The sequence below is a fragment of the Lepidothrix coronata genome, unplaced genomic scaffold (genome assembly GCF_001604755.1).
Source record: "Lepidothrix coronata isolate B3197 unplaced genomic scaffold, Lepidothrix_coronata-1.0 Scaffold151, whole genome shotgun sequence".
Lineage (NCBI taxonomy): Eukaryota > Metazoa > Chordata > Aves > Passeriformes > Pipridae > Lepidothrix > Lepidothrix coronata.
This window is the reverse complement of record NW_016690331.1, coordinates 1,583,881-1,601,264: the sequence shown is the minus strand read 5'-3', so window position 1 is coordinate 1,601,264 and position 17,384 is coordinate 1,583,881. Positions and strand designations below refer to the sequence as shown.

Here is a 17,384-nt window from a genome sequence, read left to right as displayed (position 1 = left end):
GTGCTGCATAGATGCTTTTCTCCCAATTGCTTTTCCCAGTGAAGATTTTACTCTGAGACAAATACTTTTCCGAGGGCTTATTTAGTCTGAAGGTTTTACTGTCTATTCCTCCTTTTTGGTTTCTGCTTCTTCTTCTTCCTGTTTTTTTTTTTTTTTTTTTTTTCTTTTCCCCCCAGGAACATAAAAGAAAATGGCCTGAAGCATCACTTTTCCAAATACACTGTTTTGTTTCAATTTCCCTCCCACAAAATCCTGGTCATTTTAGGAGAAAGACAAAAATAAGGCCATGAAATACCACAGGAGGAAGAAATTACAACATTCTTCTGCATTGGCTTTTATATTATATGTAGAAATGCACCTTCCCCTTTGCTGTGCTCACTTAGAGGGGAATGTTCATTGGAATCAGAGGGTTTCTGTTGGTGTAACTGGCATCAAGGTTTCCCTGTGATTTATAAGTTCACAGAGAACTATCTGAGGACAGGACTTTGCCCTGTAAAAGGGAAAATTATGCAGAGCAGTGCGCTCCTCTAGCTACAGACCTTCATCCTCACAGGCAGGGCTGCGTGCTTAAATAATCCTGGTTCAGCTTCATCTGGGGAGATGAACGTACAGGGTTGCAGGAGATGAGGATCCTTCAGAGTTTGTCACTTCAGAGCCTGATTTGACTTGTCTTGTATATATTTATATTTTTATATGTATAGATATAGATAGATCCAGCCATGATGAAGATAGATATATGTAAAATAAATCTGACTGTGTTGTCTGACCTTTGCTGATAGAACAGTACTTTCTAATCACTGATTTGCTTTTTTGTTTGTATGTGTTTCCACAATTTTGAGATCTGTATGGAAAATCAAAGCTATTTTATATGCCAGTATAAATTACTGATTACTTCACTGGCTTTGGTAAAAGGAATATTCCTGTAAAGCAAGTAAATGAACTTACTGAGAAAAATACCGGTACCTAAGGAGGCTACAAGAGAGCTGGAGACTGACTTGTTACAAGGGCATGGAGTGATAGGCCAAGGAGGAATGGCCCTAAACTGAAGGAGGAGAGATTTAGATTAGATATCAGGAAGAAATTCTTCCCCGTGAGGGTGGTGAGGCCCTGGCACAGGTTGCCCAGAGAAGCTGTGGCTGCCCCATCCCTGGAAGTGTCCAAGGCCAGGTTGGACAGGGCTTGGAGCAACCTGGGCTAGTGGAAGGTGTCCCTGCCCTTGGCAGGGGGTTGAAAAGTAATGTGCTTTAAGGTCCTTCCTAACCCAAACCATTCCATGATATCTTACTAGAGTATGTAAATTAAATGTTCCAGACAGCTAAGTCATTTGGGAAAGGAGAGGATTTAAGATCTCAGTGACTCTTTTAGAGGGCTGCAGTGGAAGTTAACAGCAGGAGTCAGGCAGGTTTTAAAGCTCTTATTCTGTGTACAGATTGTGCTGAAGTCAAGAGTATGGCTCAGGAGATATTTCTCCAGAGGCAGCTGTTGAGTACAGCTGCACTGGCTGGGTCACTGACTGAAGGTATCCTGAATCCTGCACCGTGGCTCTTAAACACAGATCTCTTCTAACAGCAACATATGTTATGGAAAAGTTTCTTAAGCAGTTTTGGGGTGTAGCACACAAAAATAGAGAGAAGAAACCTCGACTGATGGGTATTCTTATAGAATTGTTTGTTGGGTTTCATGGGATGTAATTCCCAGGGCACTGGCTGGCTCCTTCAGCGAGCTGTGCTGGTCTATGTGTGTCACTTCTTGCTTAGCAGCCTGATCAGTGCAGGCTCAGGAAAGGCTTTTTTCTCCTCATCTTGGCTCATGAAGTTTGTCCCTTGAGCCCTCTTGGGAGATGCACCTGCAAACCTGGCATGGAGACACACCAGTTGCATGCCCATTAACAATGGAATCGCAGAATCTGGAAAAGACCTGTAAGATCACCAAGATCATTAACTGAGTGCTGCCAAGTCCACCACCAAAACAAGTCCTTAAGTGCCACATCTTCATAGATGTATAGTCTTAAAAGTCTGCTTTTTGACTGTCCCCATATGGTGCATCCTTTGGAAAACCCGACCAGAAAATTCCGTGAGAGCAGGGTCTTACGCGTCTGAAGTGGCACCAAAATGTAGCTATTCTACTGTGTATCCCCAAAATGTGGATCCAATTTCCAGGGCAGTTCTATGAACAGAAGGTCAAATGTTCTATATTGTCTGTAGAAGACCACAAGGATGAGGTTGGGGTGATTAGTGAAAACCTGTAATATTCCAGCCGCTCTCCCTTTGCATTTGAATCCCTCTTTGCCAAGCCTGCAGGCCGACCGAGCTATCAGCACACATAACATTTGTATTCTCGACATTAGAACAATCTCATTTGCTTTGCTGTTGTTTTTAACACTACCCCAGCCCTGGCCTCTGAAGCTTTTTTGAAAATAACATTTACAATAATATTTTTAACAGTTCCGTAGTATACAAAACTCCAGCGCTCTGGCAGGACTCCCGGAAACTTGCTGAAAGTTAATGTGGTCAACTCTTAAAAAGGAGAGATTTTTTCCGCTTGACTCTTGCTTGTTAAACTCTCTGAGCCCAACATGTTCCCTGCTGCTTGAAAAAACAAGGAAAGTCCCAATTTTAGCAATGCTAGTTTCAGTAGCTTTCCAGCTGAGCCCTATTTCAGGGGCAACTGTGGCTTATTATTATTTTTTTTTTTACAGTGGTGTGTCCCTACACCTTCAAACCGAAGTGTTAAGTGGTGCTGAGGCAGGAATAAGTAGGTGCTGCTTTCCCTGGAAGCCTGGGGATGATAAATGACATAGGTAGATGCCACTTGCTTGTGCTGCAGTAGTGGCAAGACATCCTGACTTAGAATCCATGTTTTATGTTGGATGCTGGGCCTCTGTGGGGTAAGATGAGTCCTTTTGGGGGCAGGTGATACTGTAAATCCCACTTCAAATCAATAGCACACTGCAGGTGACTCCAATGCTTTCCTAACCCTGCATCCTACATTCTTCCTCCCAGTAAATCTTCTAGTCCCTTTTTTGTCCTCCCTTACATCCAGGGGGGGAAAAAAAAAATCACTTCTCCATCCTCTCAAATCACTTCTCCGTCCTCTCTTCCTCTGCTTTGCTTTCTGCCACTTAGATGCACAGTGGCAGGAGTCATGTGTGACTCCACGTCATACAGACACGTCATAGCTGAACAGTTGTCTCCCTTGAGCTCAGTTTTGCTTAATCCATTCCCAGCCAGGACTATGGGAAGAAAAGGGAAGAACTGGGATTACTTTTCAAAGTGGATTAATAACCTTACACGCAGCTCTCATGTAGATAACTCATAACCTGTGTTCATGTGGCTGTAATGAAGTTGAGCCACTTTGCCTGCGGAATTGAGCTCAGCTCATTCAAACCAAAGCTGCTTTTAGATGGCAGCACCTGTGCTGAGATTCCTGCAGGTTCAGAAACTTCCAGCAGTTTCCTGAGCAGACAGGAGCAGGCAAAGTCTCCTGAGTGCACGGCACAAACCTGGAACACGACGAGAACATCACCTCAACATCCCTGGGAACCAACAGGTTGCTGAGCTCTCTCATTGCTTTGTAGGAGGCATTTGTGTAGGACCTGCTTACCCAGGCAGGATGTGCCTGCCAGGGAGATTGGCAGTGGAGATTTGGAGTAGATTTACAGCGGTTCTGTGAGCTGGGAGAGCAGTGCAGTGGCAGGTGGGAGCCCAGATGCTCACTGGTTAGTGTTTGCAAATTGCCAACACTTGAAGGCTCTGATCAGGGAGCTTAGTGGGAGGAGAAGGGGGGAGTTTCTTGGAACTGCACTGGAGTAGGAAAAGGATTTTTCCTTTTTTCCCCCCACTTATTTTTTTCCTCCCCCCTCTGTTATTTTAAGGGAGATAGAAACAGGAATTTGTCCTTCTGTAACAGGAAGCTGCTGGTATGTATTTTTGGGAAGCCACGGAAATCGCCAGTGTTTGCGGTCCAATTTGAAGGCTGGCCGTGCTCAGGATTGAAGAGATCTGCTAAAACAGAAAACCTTTTTTTCTCTCGTGTATCCATGGAGATTTCCTGCCCTGTGTGCAGGGGCTGGTTTGCTCACGAGAGCTGGGCAGTGGGGTCTCAGGGGTTTGCTGTGGCAGAGGTGATGGAGAACAGCACAGGGTAGGGCTCTGCTGGATGGAAAGGTCACCTGTTTTTTTCCAGGGTTCGTTTGCACAGTTCCTGCAGGGGCATGTTTTTGTGACTAGATATGGATTGGAAAGGTCTGGAAGGTCTCCAGAAAGCCATTAGAAAAATCTACTACATTGATAGGAGAGTTAACCTGGGCTATCCCAGGAATTTACAGCTAATCTGCTATCTGCCTACGGCCCTCAGTGCAAACTCTGCACAAAGCTTAATTGCTGGAAGTGTCGCATCAATTTTGAAAGCAAGAGTGAAGATTTGGGCCGTTTCCTGCTCTTGTTATAATCATATGGAGTTTTTTACCCTGCTTTCTTGCTGGTTTTCTGCTCTCTCATGATTCAGCGCTGCGTAGACCGACCAGTTCCTCCTCAAGATAGGATTTTTAACCTTTTAAGCCTTTTGGTTACTTCCTTGCCTCCTCGATTGTTTGGCAAATGGACAGAGCAGAGTGGCTGTGGGTTCTTAGGCTGAATGGTGCTGTCCTGAGAGGAAGCTGCAGCAGCAGAAGGAACAACAGCACACAACATCTCCGCCTCTGCTGCTCTCTTATCGCTTTCCCTTCCTGCTCGTCCCTCTCAAAATAGGCTGGATAAATATCCCCCCGCTTGCCAGCGCCGAGGCGCCAGGGCTGCAGAGAATCGTCTTAATCCGCACTTGTGATCATTCCCAGTTCACCTCGGGTTTGTTGCTGTGTTTGAATTGATTTGGCCGAGCTGGGAGACTTTCAAAGTGCCTTTTCCTGCCGTTTCTGACCAGTGTATCATGCGTGACACTCCACAGTCTGTGTGGGTGTCCTGGAGCACGTGGCTCTCATTGGCTTTGGGGCAGCCTGCAGTAACTGCAGGACAGGAATGTCTTACTCCCTCTGCAAGTCTGCTGAGGTACTTGAGATGTCTCTCCATTTTTCTTCTGCTGCCACACAGGTTTGTGACCAGGAAATCTGAGGATTTACCAGGCAGCTGAAGTGGACTTTGATGTTTTCTGTCTTAAAAGGTGCCCACCTTTAGGTGGGTTTTGCTTTCATTCAGTCTAAAATAAGGGTTTTTTTCACTAGGGAGCAGGACTGGCTCCTGCATGCTCAGGTCTCCTTTACTTTCTCGGTGACCAAAAAAAACCTCCAAGCCTTACTGGGTGCAGAGGTTTGGCTAAGTGCAGTGTAGCAGGTAGCTGAACCCATTCCTGCATTGGACAGATAAAAGGCAGAAACTCTGGAAGGGCTCCTAGGGACATGCCTGCCATGAGGGATGTATGGGGCATACAGTGCTGCTGAGAGCTGCCTAGATTCAGCTTTTTTCCCATGTGATCAGAGGAAAGGGGGTCCAACCTTGAGGAACCTTGACTGGTGTTTGGAAGGCCTAAATTTAGGTTTCTGCTTTGATTCAGGCTACTTCTTGTGTTGTCTTTCCATGTCCTGCTGTCAGTCTGTTCCCCAAGTGAGTCTTATTCCATAGGGATGCTGTGGAATGTGGTGTGATAAAGATGCTATTACTTTAAGGTTACATTAATAATGTAAAAATATATTTAAAATATAATATATTAAAAATGTTCTGCGCTTATGGAAAGGAGGCCTATGGCACAAGTATAAGTTGTTTACTCCAAGATTTTAAACCCATTAAGGTTCCGGGTTTGTAGTGTGTTACCTTTGGGGTGTGTAGGGGAGGGCAGACTCCTGGTCTCAGTTCCTAAATAAATGGCTCTCCTCTTTCCTCCAGCCCAGCTGAGGGTCGGGAAAGGCTTTGTGAAAATTAGTCCTGTACAGTGACTCCACTGACATGTCAAAATTAATCTGTAACCTCTGTGTTTGTTACAGGGTGGATGCTTGAGAGTGGAGGATAAGGTACAAGTGTCTGGGACCGGTGGAATGGAGGCCTGATGTAGATGGAAAGATGGGTAAGAACTGGATTCCCTTGAAGCAATTAATTTTCTGCAGCCTGTTAATTTTGGTTGGGACTACCAAGCATGGCAAGAGTGGGAGACATCTCTGAGGTGGTCTGGCTGGATTGCTTTCTAATTTATTTTTTTTTTATTTTAATAGTGCCAAAATTGGACAAATTCTCTTCTTAGTGTCATTGTGAGCTGGTGGGTCATGTTCTGAATGGAGCCTCTTTCCACAGCTGCCTTGTATTTCTATGCAGACTATCTTCATTCCCTGTAGCTGTTCTCCCAAGGAATTTTCTGTTTCAGCCAGAGCCTGAGTATATTGCTTTTCTAATCAGTGACCTGGATTTACTTGCATCTTCTCCCTCTCCTGCTGGAATAGTTGTGTATCAGATGCTCTGTGGTGCTGAGGGAAACTTTTTTAAGGTGGGAATTATTTGTGGTTCTGGGGGTACATAATGATTGTGATCTTATCTCTATAGATAAGAACTTTCTCCTAAAGAGAACTCATCATTTTAGAAATTAGGATCACTTGGCTGGACTCTCTCTGTTTTATTAAATAATCATATCAGTGCTGTTGCCTCACATGAGCAGGTGATAAGTGTGGGAGCCCCAAGAATGAACACTGACCACAGAAACAATTTCAAAGTGGTCTACAAGCCATTTTGTTGGGCAGTAGCAGTTCCAGCAACTGCAGGGGTTTCTGCTCCTTTGCTTTAATTGTGCTGAAGAGAAAGCTCAGCAGATTGGTGAGCAAGGCCAGGTTCTGCCTCACAGGACTGTCAGTGTCAATTAACACGTGGAGCTAATTGAGCTTGAATTGTCTTCTTCCGTTCACCTGAAGAGGCAGATTACAGAGGAGCCTAAATTTATCTCCTGAAATGGCTTCTTGACCTGGTGACCCAAGAAATGAGAAGAGATCTTGGAAAAGTCCTGGTTGAAGCTGAGCATTTTACTTGCACATTTGCAGCATTTACACAAGTTGACCCAAAACTTTTCAGAGATTGGTTGAAATGGTGCTTTAAAAAGAATAAAATAAAAGGAGATGGGGGGGAATATGTGTGAATTTAGAGATTGTCCTTGCAAACATGCTAGAATCACAGAATCACAGAATTTGGGTTGGAAGAGACACTAGAGATCATCCAGTTCCACCCCCTGCCATGGGCAGGGGCACCTTCCACTATCCCAGGTTGCTCCAAGCCCCATCCAACCTGGCCTTGGACACTTCCAGGGATGGGGCAGCCACAGCTTCTCTGGGCAACCTGTGCCAGGGTCTCACCACCCTCACAGGGAAGAATTTTTTCCTAATATCTAATCCAAACCTTCCCTCTGTCACTTTGAAGCCGTTCCTCCTTGTCCTGTCCTTACAAAAAGCCTTGTAGAAACATGATTCAGAATTTGATACTGGTTTGAATTTAAAAAATGAGAAGTGTGAAGCCATTGCCACACCTTAATTGTTTGTCCTCCCTCATGGAGAAAGGACAAGAGTGGTACTTACCCTATCCTGGCTTTATGTCTCTGTTCTTTTTGCTCTTTCTCTGTTACCTAAGAAGAGAGATTTTGTGGGGAGACAACTAATTTAAAGCTAAGTTAAAAAAAAAAAAAGGGAAGGAAAGAGAAAGTCCAGACCTGCTTCTCCAGTGTAAAGAATGACAAATTTCAGTTTAAAATCCCTGTTGAAAAACCCCAGAATTTTTTAGAAACATTTTCACTTTGAAGGCAAAAGCCACTCGTTTGTCAATGTGATGTGGTTTTTTTTGAGAAGGAAAGTTCAGACTCACTCTGAGCGCCAGTAGGGAAGGAGTTGCTGGCTCCAGTCCAATTCCCAGGAGATTGTCAATTTGATGACTCCTTGTGCAGAGAGTGGTTGATAGAACCTGCTCAAGGTGCCTGCAGCCTGCCAGCTGTGAACAGAATATGGATACGCCGGGGCAGCATTAATTCTGGGAACTCTGCAGTGAAGAGAACACCCTTTTGCAAGGCACTTGGTTGTTTGTTTTTTTTTTTTTTCTTTGTGAATAGGAGCTGAATCAACAGGGTTCTTGTGCAGGTTTGCAGATACACTTGGGCTTGTGTGTGGATGGGAGGTGCTGTGCGTGTCCCTCTTCCGCAGATGTCATTGCTACAGCTCATCACTGACAGCATCAACCCCTGTGTAGGGACTGGTTAGATCTGCCAGGCTGCATCCAGAAAGGATCATCCTGTGGTCCTGAGTCTGCTCTATGGTTTGACTGTCGGGATGAGATGGGTGAAGTGATGTGTGTCTCCAAGTGGAGCTTGTTAGTTAAAGAATCGTTGCAACAGCTTTGCTGACGCACAGAAATTTGGGCTAAAATTTTGAGGGTTAATTAGTTTCACTTCTCCCCCTTTTCCTTACCCCTCATTGGCATGAGGGAGCGTTTTCAAGGGAAGTGCAGGGAATATGCAGTTATGTCACTGATTCCCCTCTGACAGACCACAGAGATGTGTTGGATGACGTGATCTCTGACATTCCAGGTCTACCTTTCTTCCTAGGATCCTATTTATAGTCCGCTCAGTGTCTCAAAGTTCAGCATAGGCCTGTTCACTTCGAGACACGTTCTAGGGAAGTTGCATGACCTTGTCTGGAGACCACAAGATGGGAAGTGGGGACTTCTGGCGTCTCCATGGGCTGCACCTCTGACAGAGCAGTTTCTCTGTGTCATGCAGTGCGTGGACCAGCCCTGTGCAGTTGTGGGATCCCGGTGCTGCTGCAGGTCCAAGACAGTCTCTCTACGTGTGCCAGCTTGGGGCCACCCTAAGTCCTTGGCACTGGGTCTTTTTATTCCTTCAGCTCACAGCATGTTCCCATCTGCCACCTCTCCAAGACCTCTTTGTAATTTAAAGATGTGTCCATGTCTCCAATACAACACAGTGCAAAGATCACAGCCAACAGGTGTTAAAAATTGCTGTGTTTAAACATGACATCACGGTAAAAGTAACATTAAAAAAACCCACACGAGTTGGTAGAAAAAGCACCAGCTTGTTTTTTGCTTAAATTTTATTCTTTTTGTTTTAAAACGATTTAAGTGTTTTTAGTTGTGGTTATGGAATGCCGTGTGCATTCATGTGTGTTCCTGATGATAAAAACTCCGGGAAGGCTGATCTATTCTGCTCTGTATGTGTACATGTAACTCAAAGATTTAGGTCTTTAGTGCTTTGCTGGAGTGAGTGTGGCTTTTGCTTCAGCAGAAAGGTCATCTGAGGTGTGGGATATGGGAGAATGATGCTTGTTTATAGCATTGCCTTGACAGAGTGCGTGTGTTTGGAGAAGACAACTGCAGGCTGGGCTGGCAGAAGCCACAGCAGTTTGCAGGAGGAGGAAGGGGCCTGTTTGCACAGCCATGGTCTGGCCACTTAACTCCAACTCATTGGTTTTTTGGGGGGGCTGTTGAAACAGAGAGAACTGCCCGAGTTGTTGGGGGAGAACAGACCCGTCCCCGTGCACCCAGGCACTGATATCTCAGCTGTCCCATGCTGTGCTGTCCTCATTCCTCCATCTAAGGCAATGGTTTTGCTCTTCACTTCCTTACTGCTCTTAACTTGCTCTTTATATGCTGAGAGCTATTAATGAAAAATTAATTCAGGTTGAATTGCAGTACTTTATTTTATAATAAGACACATAAGGCTTTCTAGCTCAGGTTTTGTTATTGTCAAGGGGTGAGTTAAAAGGTGCCTGTGTCTCCTTCTCTCTTTCCTGGCATCGTACCCATTGCACCAGGACTCCATTTTAGGGTCATGCCAGGTGCTTTGGGAACCTGGGAAATGTGGGACTGGACCTGCATCATATCTGAGACATTTCAGCCGTTGCTGCAGCAACAGGTTGAGAGTTCACGGGCTCTGGGCTGTGGCTTTGAGCACTGGAAGTAGCTGGGCTGGGAGGGAGAAAGAGTTCTTTATGAGCCTGCAAATAACCTTCAGAGGTATCGAGGCAGCCAGGGGAAATAACTTGCCAGCTACATTTCTTTCTGGGTAAACATTTTTCTCCTTTCAAGTGTGCTCAAGAGAGAGGTACAGGTTGTGGGGAGAGGTAATATCTTTTATTAGACCGAAATGATAGAGGTGGAAAAAAACCAGGCTGCCTTTTAGGCACACAAGCCCTTCTTTAGAAGGAAAAAAAAATTAAGCTTAGCAGGACAACTGCTGGAAAAATTGGCCCAAATTTAATTTAATTATGTTAATCCATTGAAGGAGAATTAGTGTCTGTGGAGCAAAGGGCAGGGTTAGCAAAAAAGCTGTGAAAGTTTGTTGTGGAATGGGAGAGAAACCAGTACCTTTGAAGTGGTGAGAAGTAGCAGGGCTACAGGCATGCAGAATTTTCTTAAATGTGGTTAATTTTGCTTTTTAGAGGTCTAGGCCTTGCTTGCAGCTCTCCTGGACTAACTTTAATCTGCAAAAGCAAATGAGAAACAGTGCATTTGTCCAAGATCTGAAGGATCTTTTCCATCGAAAGTGATTCTAAGAGGCAGAGATTTAGTATGGCTTACCTTGGCAGCAGTCTGTGCTTTTATAGGAAAGCCCTGATTCCCACTGCCCTATTCCTGCAGTGTGGTCAGCAGGACCAGGGCAGTGACTGTCCCCCTGTACTCAGCACCGCTGAGGCACCTTCAATCCTGTGTTCGGTTTTGGGCTCCTGAGTACAAGAAAGACATTGAGGTGCTGGAGTGAGTCCAGAGAAGGGCAGAGTTGCTGGGGAATGATCTGGAGCACAAGTCTGATGAGGAGCAGCTGAGGGAGCACTGAAACCCTTTCTATCACTAAAGACTGGTGTGTTTATTACCAAAACATCAACGTCTCCTGCTCCAGGATCCAAGTTGCTGGCTGGATGTGGGGGGCAGCAGCTGTTTTCCCCAGCTCTGCCCTCTTCAGCAAATCTTCCCTGCATCAAATGCCACCTGATTTTAACCCAGACATTTGCCCCATTAGCCAAGGAGGGTTAAAGGGTGTGAGGTGCCACGGCTGGACCTCTACAGGTTGAGCTCCTGTGCTGCTGGGAGGAGGAGAGCTGAGAGAGGGAAGGAAAAGAATGACTGTCAGGATGTTGCATGGGCTGTATCTCGGGGGAAAATGGCTTCTTATCCAGGCTTCACCAGCCTCTGCGTGTGCAGGGAAGTACAGGGGACTTGTGGTAACAAGTGTGCAGGGGGATGAGGACGCAGAGGAGGGCAGAGTGTTGCAGAGCACGGGAAAGCTCTGCCAGTGGCTCTGATCCCGTGGAATTTTACTGCGCGCGGCGCTGTCAGAGGAACGGCTATTTTGGGAGTGGAGGGTTGTGGTGAACCACAGACATAACCTTGCTTTCCCTCCCCGCTGAGCTAAGCCAAACACCTTTTCAATCCCGAGGCCTTTTCCATTGCAGAAGTCCCTGGCAGGTCTCTCGGCGCTGTGGCCCAAGCTCTTCGCATTCGTCAGGAGAAACTTCTTGTGTGATCTGTGGCCTGACCACCGAAACCTTCACATGTGATAAAACTTGCCATTCCAAATGTTTTGGTTTTGGTGTTTGCAAGGTACTGATCGCTTCGGGGTTTTAAGGGCATTGTTCTCACCTCTCCCAAGCTGAGGTGCAGTCCCAGTAGCACTGCCTCTGCTTTTGGTTTTTCCTGGGGAAATTCAGAGAGCAGTGGAAGTTCTTCATGATCTCACACCCTGGCTTTCAAATAGGCTGTGCCTTAACATATGGATTTATGTTCCAGTTTAATTTCTTTTGCTGTTTTTTTGATGCTCTTATTAAGTGACTGGACTCTTAGCAAGTTTAGATTACATTGGAGGCGTTTGCTGGTTTGTGTTCATGAGTATTTTGGGGACTGGCTGGGTCATGTCACTGGTGATTGGATTTAGTTATATATGTGATATGCAGTTTTACTAATTATCATTTTAAAAATAACTGGTTTAGCTTTTTTTTAAGCCCATTCCTGAGCACTAATTTCTGTCCCCTTTTGCAAGGGGTAAATGATAAATGCTGTATGCCAGTCAGTCTGAAAGGAAGGGTTGTTTTTGATCTAAACATGATCTCCAATCTGGATGTGCAATTTTTCCAATATTTGTATGTTTAGCCTGAGGGATAGCACGGGGTAGAAGGGGAATAGGAGGCAGGAGCTCAGCTTTGCCCCTGAGAAAAGGATCTGTGAGACAGTATAACCCACAGATGTTCTACTGGGCATTTGGCATGATGGACTTCTGTAGCTGTCAAAAGCCTCTGATGGGTTTGGTTTTGTTTCTTTTCACAAAGCAGTTACTGACTGTGCTGTAAAAGTGCAATTAAAAATCCAAATTGATGTAATTTATGGAGAACAAGATTCACCAACGATTTGTCAGGTGAAGCATTGATAATCTCCCGTGGTGCACCCTTCAGCATTATAGTTCTTGGATAAGGAGAAATGTGCTTTCAAGAACCCCCAGCACCTCACACCATGAGTTTTCTGTGTGAGTTTATGTATCCCAAGCTTAAGACGTCAGTGAGCAAACTCCTGCCAAGAAATCCTGCATATCAAGAGGGTCTTTCCTCACTTCCTCCTGCATAATTGCTCTGTTTGACCTGCTGGGCTGTGCCCTGCCCTTGAGCCCTACACAGGGGTGACCTTGGCATCCCTTGGGTGGGGTTGCAGGAGGGAGAACGGCAGCAGGATCCAGCTGCTGGTGAGCCTTTGCTGACTTGCAAAGGGAACGTGCTCCACTGGTGTGTCTGCTGCAGTGCAATCTGGACTGGGGGAGGGTAATTGGATAATTTTTCTCTTTATCAGATTCTGGACACGGCTCCAGACAGTGGCAAAATGCTTTGTGCATGTGGGTTGAATTTACGTGGACGTTTGTCTGCATCTCTCACTAGATGGAGGCAGGCAGCAGTTCTGTTTTGCCACAGGTCATTCACAGACAGCCCTTCTAAGGGTGCTAAGTTCCAAAGCAGTATTTCTGCCTGCCTGTCAGAGTGTCTGGGTCCCTTCTTCGCTTGCTTAGGGGCTTTTGTCGTGGTCAAAATCAGGCTCTTGAGCTTCTAGCTCACGGGTCTCCTTCCTAGTATTGACTGAAACAGTCACTGTGACAGTGTTTATTTAATAATTGATCCCTCTGTTTAGAATCAGAATCATTTAGTCAGGAAAAGACCCTTAAGATCATCAAGTCTGTGCTGTGTTGATACCTCTGCCCCTGGTATCTTGTGCATTGGCTGAATCCTGGTGGCAGTGGGTGCCTGTTGACAGTGTTTGCAGCTACTGAAGAAACTCCAAGTCCTGGGTTTCTCTTCATCTCCAAGCTTTTTCCAAGCTGGGTTTTGGAAAAAGAGCAGCATTTATGTTCACAAGCGAGTTCTTTGACACTGGCTTTCATACGGATGAGTGTTGTTCCTGTTCTCTGGATCAGGAGAGCAAACCCAGGACTGGTCTGACGTTGACCTTCTGATGAAGGCAGTGGGCAACCCAGGTGGCTGTTGGTCTGGCAGATGTGCACTTTCACTGGTACATGTTGGTCAAGTTTCCTGTTACCTCTTGCTCACATAGCAAACAGAAATGGAAAGGTGCTTTGTCCACTGGGCATAATGTGCTTCTCTGATGTTCCCTCTTGTCTTCATTAAAAAAAAAAAATATAAAAAAAATACGCTTGGAAAGAGCTGAAGAAGTTAATTAAGGATTACTCTAGTGTCAGAAGCTATGTATTTCCATTTAGTTTCATGAGGAAGGGTTAAAAGGGGATGAGGTTGCAGTCTGTGAATACCTGCAGAAGATGGGGAGTGTTTATCAATACAGGGATATCAAGATCTAACGAGTGGAATACAAGGTGACCTATGGTCAAACTGGTATTGAGGTATTAGTTGCAAAGGGGTTATTGGAGTAAGTGCATGAGCTCTTTAGACTAAGACTCTCTAAAAGAGGCTGTTTGGTGATTCTGGGTCAAGGTAGGGTTGTAGAGGCTGCTAAATGAATTTCTGTGGTCCTTGTATACAGCCAGGAAGGCCAGATCAGGTTAAGTCCTTTCTGAATTAATGTATTTAGCTCTGCAGACTCATGTGGTCTCAAGCAAGGCTTTTTTTTTTTTGTCTGTCATGGATTCCTGTTCTTTAAATGAGATATAGAAAACAGCTCATCTCTCTCTCCATCTGACAGTGTGGCTGAAAGTCCATCAGGACAGAGACTGCCCTTTTCAGGTAACGAGTGATGCTGAGGGAGTGAATTTTCTTTCAGTTCAAGTTCTCTTTGGTAAATGATAAATATTGTATGCCAGTCAGTCAAAAAACTATGTATTTTCAAAAACCAGGGAAAATGGAAGGCTGATGCCTCTGCAAACCAAAGTCAGGATTATCAGTGTCATCATCACATGGTTCCATGTTTCTTTTCACTATGTTACATTTCAGTATTTTTGTCACTATATGTTCAAAGTCTCACCAATTGAAAGGGCTTTTACTGAAGCTGACAGCATTTCTGGGGGGCTCCCCATCCTCCCTCCATCCCCTTTCAGCCCTCACAAACTCTTCCCTCTGCCTGGGGATATCCCCAGTGGTTGCATCTCCTTCTGGAGAGGTGGATGCTGGCCTTGGAGGGAGCTGCTGGAGTTTACACAGGCAGAAAGGCTCAACTGGACTATCAGCACCACGGCTGTGAAAAGCACAGTGGGATCTTCAGCGGCCACGAGTGGCCACATCTGTGGTTTTTCCCTTGATCCAGGCGGAAGTGTGTGTGTGACAAGGTATGGCCTCGGGGCCACACGCTCCAGCCATGCTCAGGAATGACTCACAGGACAATATTCTTCCCTTCTGCAACACCCAGGACTTTTCCCCGACTCTTCCCGTCCCTGACTCTTCCTGCTGTGTGTGTGAGAGGCCGAGATCAGGACTCACCATGTTTTACAGGACTCTGCTTTACTTCTCCAGGCTTTCTGTGGGCTCCATCCAGCTGGTGCCTTTTTTTTTTTTTTTTTCAGTGTTGATGGAAGCAGCTTCATGGAACTACCGTAAGCTGCCTCTTAGTAATGACCTATTAGTGAAGCCAACAATAACAGCACTGTCTAGACCATCTGAGCACAGCTAAATTATTCCTTTGTCCCTTCTTCATTTGCTTTCTCTCCGGACTCTTGAATTGTTTTGGGTGGTCCGTGTTGACCTTCAGGCTTTCTATTTCTCCCTTGTGGGTTTTATTTTTTCCTTCTCCAAGAGCAGCGAACTGGCTGTACTAAGACTGAAACTCCAGGTTCCTCTCTCCCTCACGCACTCTGGAACCAGAGCCATGGAGCAGCACCGGAAACGTGTATCTGAAGGGCAGAGAGATGTGTCATCTTCTGGCACTTTGATTTTGCCAAGTGCCAAATGCTCCAGATTCACACTGCTAGTGAATCTGGGACTTGTGAGTCTTAACATCTCGCAGAACTGAAAACTGGATGAGAGAAAAAGGAGGTGTTCTGGTTTTGATATAAGATCCTGCCAAAACGGATGAGTTGTGCTTTAATAAAAATATAAACCCAACCTTCCCATATCCACTGTAGCTCCACTGGCCATTGCTTCCTGGGAGTGCTCTTGGCTTACTACTTCTGTGTGTTCCTCTCTTCAATGTGGCTATGGATATATCCCCCCGCCCCCAAACCTCTGGGAAATTAATATCTTTGAGACATCTATTATTCTTGGTTGGAAGTGGTCCTTGGTTGGATGGGCTGGCAGCATGATCAAATGAGCTTTGTCTCAGGGAGATGATTTAAAAAGCACAAAATCGGGTTGTTGGTGGGAAGTAGGGATGAAAGAAATGAGTTTCCTACTGAAAGAAATAGCTGAAAATAAAGACAGAACTGAGGATGGAAGAAGAGACACCGGGGACAGAGGGACAGTACTAAACACAATTTATTTTTATGTTTCATTTCTGCTGTCTCTGTAATCAGCTTTTTTTTGTCCTGATCTTCCATGGTAAAAATAATCCTGTTTATATGTGTTCTGGGTAGAGAGCAGACATCATTGAACAATTCATCCTGTCAGCCTACAGTACCTTAAGTGAATTTGTACAAAATGGTGCAAGAGTGAAGCTGGGCCAGAAGGTTGTTCAGGAGCAAGGACGTGCTCACATTGTAAAAGGGTTTCCACGAGTCTCCAAGTCCATCCAAGTGCTGAGGATACTTCACTGGTGGTGTGCAATTTGCAGCTGTTTTGTTCTGGAGCCATGGCAAAGCCTGGGAAGGTGTTTGCTGTGCAGTCTCAATGCTGCCTTCTCACAAGGCTGAAGAAAACTTGAGCCCTGCCAGGGCTAGAAAAGGAGAATCTTGATCCTGTCTGTCCCTTGGGCCTGGGATTCCTGATGATTGGCATTTTGCCCCTGGGAGAGCCATCCATCCTGCACCCACTCCTCACTCAAACTGAGCCAAATGGAGAACAAGCAGCCTGTGACACCCCCTTCTCTGGAAGGGCTTGGGAGTGTCATTTGGATTTAATTATCTGGTTAGCTCCAGTGCTTGTTCGAATTTTGACTGAACTGGCTGAGCTGGCCGCTTATTTCCATGGAACAAAGTTCTCCACCCTTCTTGCGAGTCAGCTTGGAGACCCCAGGAGCAGTAATTAGAATGGGCAAGAGGTTTAGTCTGGAAGGCATCAGTCCCTGTGCAAAGCTGTCATGGAGAGGACTGGGAAGTGTCGGTTTTGCAACCGATGATGCAAATCATTCTCCTGCTCAGAAGTTTCTTCAGACCATGGTGTGGGGGTTTTTGTTTTGAACAGTTGAGGCTTTGGTCATCGTGCCTCTGAAATTGCAGCTCTCTTGGACTAAAAACACACTGTTAAAAGTGGTTAAAAAATACTTAAGCACATATAAATACGTTCGTTCAAGGAAATATTGTATTTCTTCTTGTGTGTAAGTCATGTTCTTTCGCACTCCAGCAGTAGAAAACAACCTCTCCTGCTCATATAAAGAGAAATTTTCTTACCTTATTTTGTAGCAGTGATGGCGCAGATGTGTATTTTGGGTTTTTTTGGACTAGTAACGCCCATGTTTTATAATTAAAAATCCTCAAATGCTCTTCAGAGTACTCTTTTGCATTGGCTTTTTAGTAGATAGAGGAACAAAGATGCTGAGTTGACAGTCAAATACAAGAAATGACTTCTCTTTCTTTTTCTTTTTTCTTTCAGTAACTGATTTAGGGCAGCTGGAGCCCAGTTTTACACCACTGGTTCTTGGCTGCTTCAGTTGATGGTTGGGTATTTCTGAAAATCGGCTGCATTTAGGCAGTTACTGAAAGGGAGTGGATTCTCCTTGCTTTGCTATGCTGGGAGAGATGCAAAAGGTTGCTTCTGGCTGAGATGTGTAGCCTGACTTCCTCAGAAATGTGACTTCCATAGTGATGCAGCTGGACTTGCAGCAGTA

The 17,384-nt window shown here is 45.3% G+C and overlaps 1 protein-coding gene across 3 annotated transcripts in view; it reads left to right on the top strand.

Moving 5' to 3' along the window:
• LOC108504075 (mitogen-activated protein kinase kinase kinase 3-like) overlaps window positions 1–17,384 on the top strand; it is a 77,085-nt gene that overhangs the window by 15,029 nt on the left and 44,672 nt on the right. For 2 of the 3 annotated variants that reach the window (XM_017828688.1, XM_017828685.1), the window contains exon 2: window positions 5,975–6,054. In XM_017828688.1, coding sequence (XP_017684177.1) covers window positions 6,051–6,054 — 4 coding nt within the window. In that variant the 5' untranslated portion in view covers window positions 5,975–6,050. Of the gene's footprint in view, window positions 1–5,144; window positions 5,172–5,974; window positions 6,055–17,384 lie in introns of those variants that run through there. The other variant, XM_017828687.1, reaches the window with a different exon arrangement.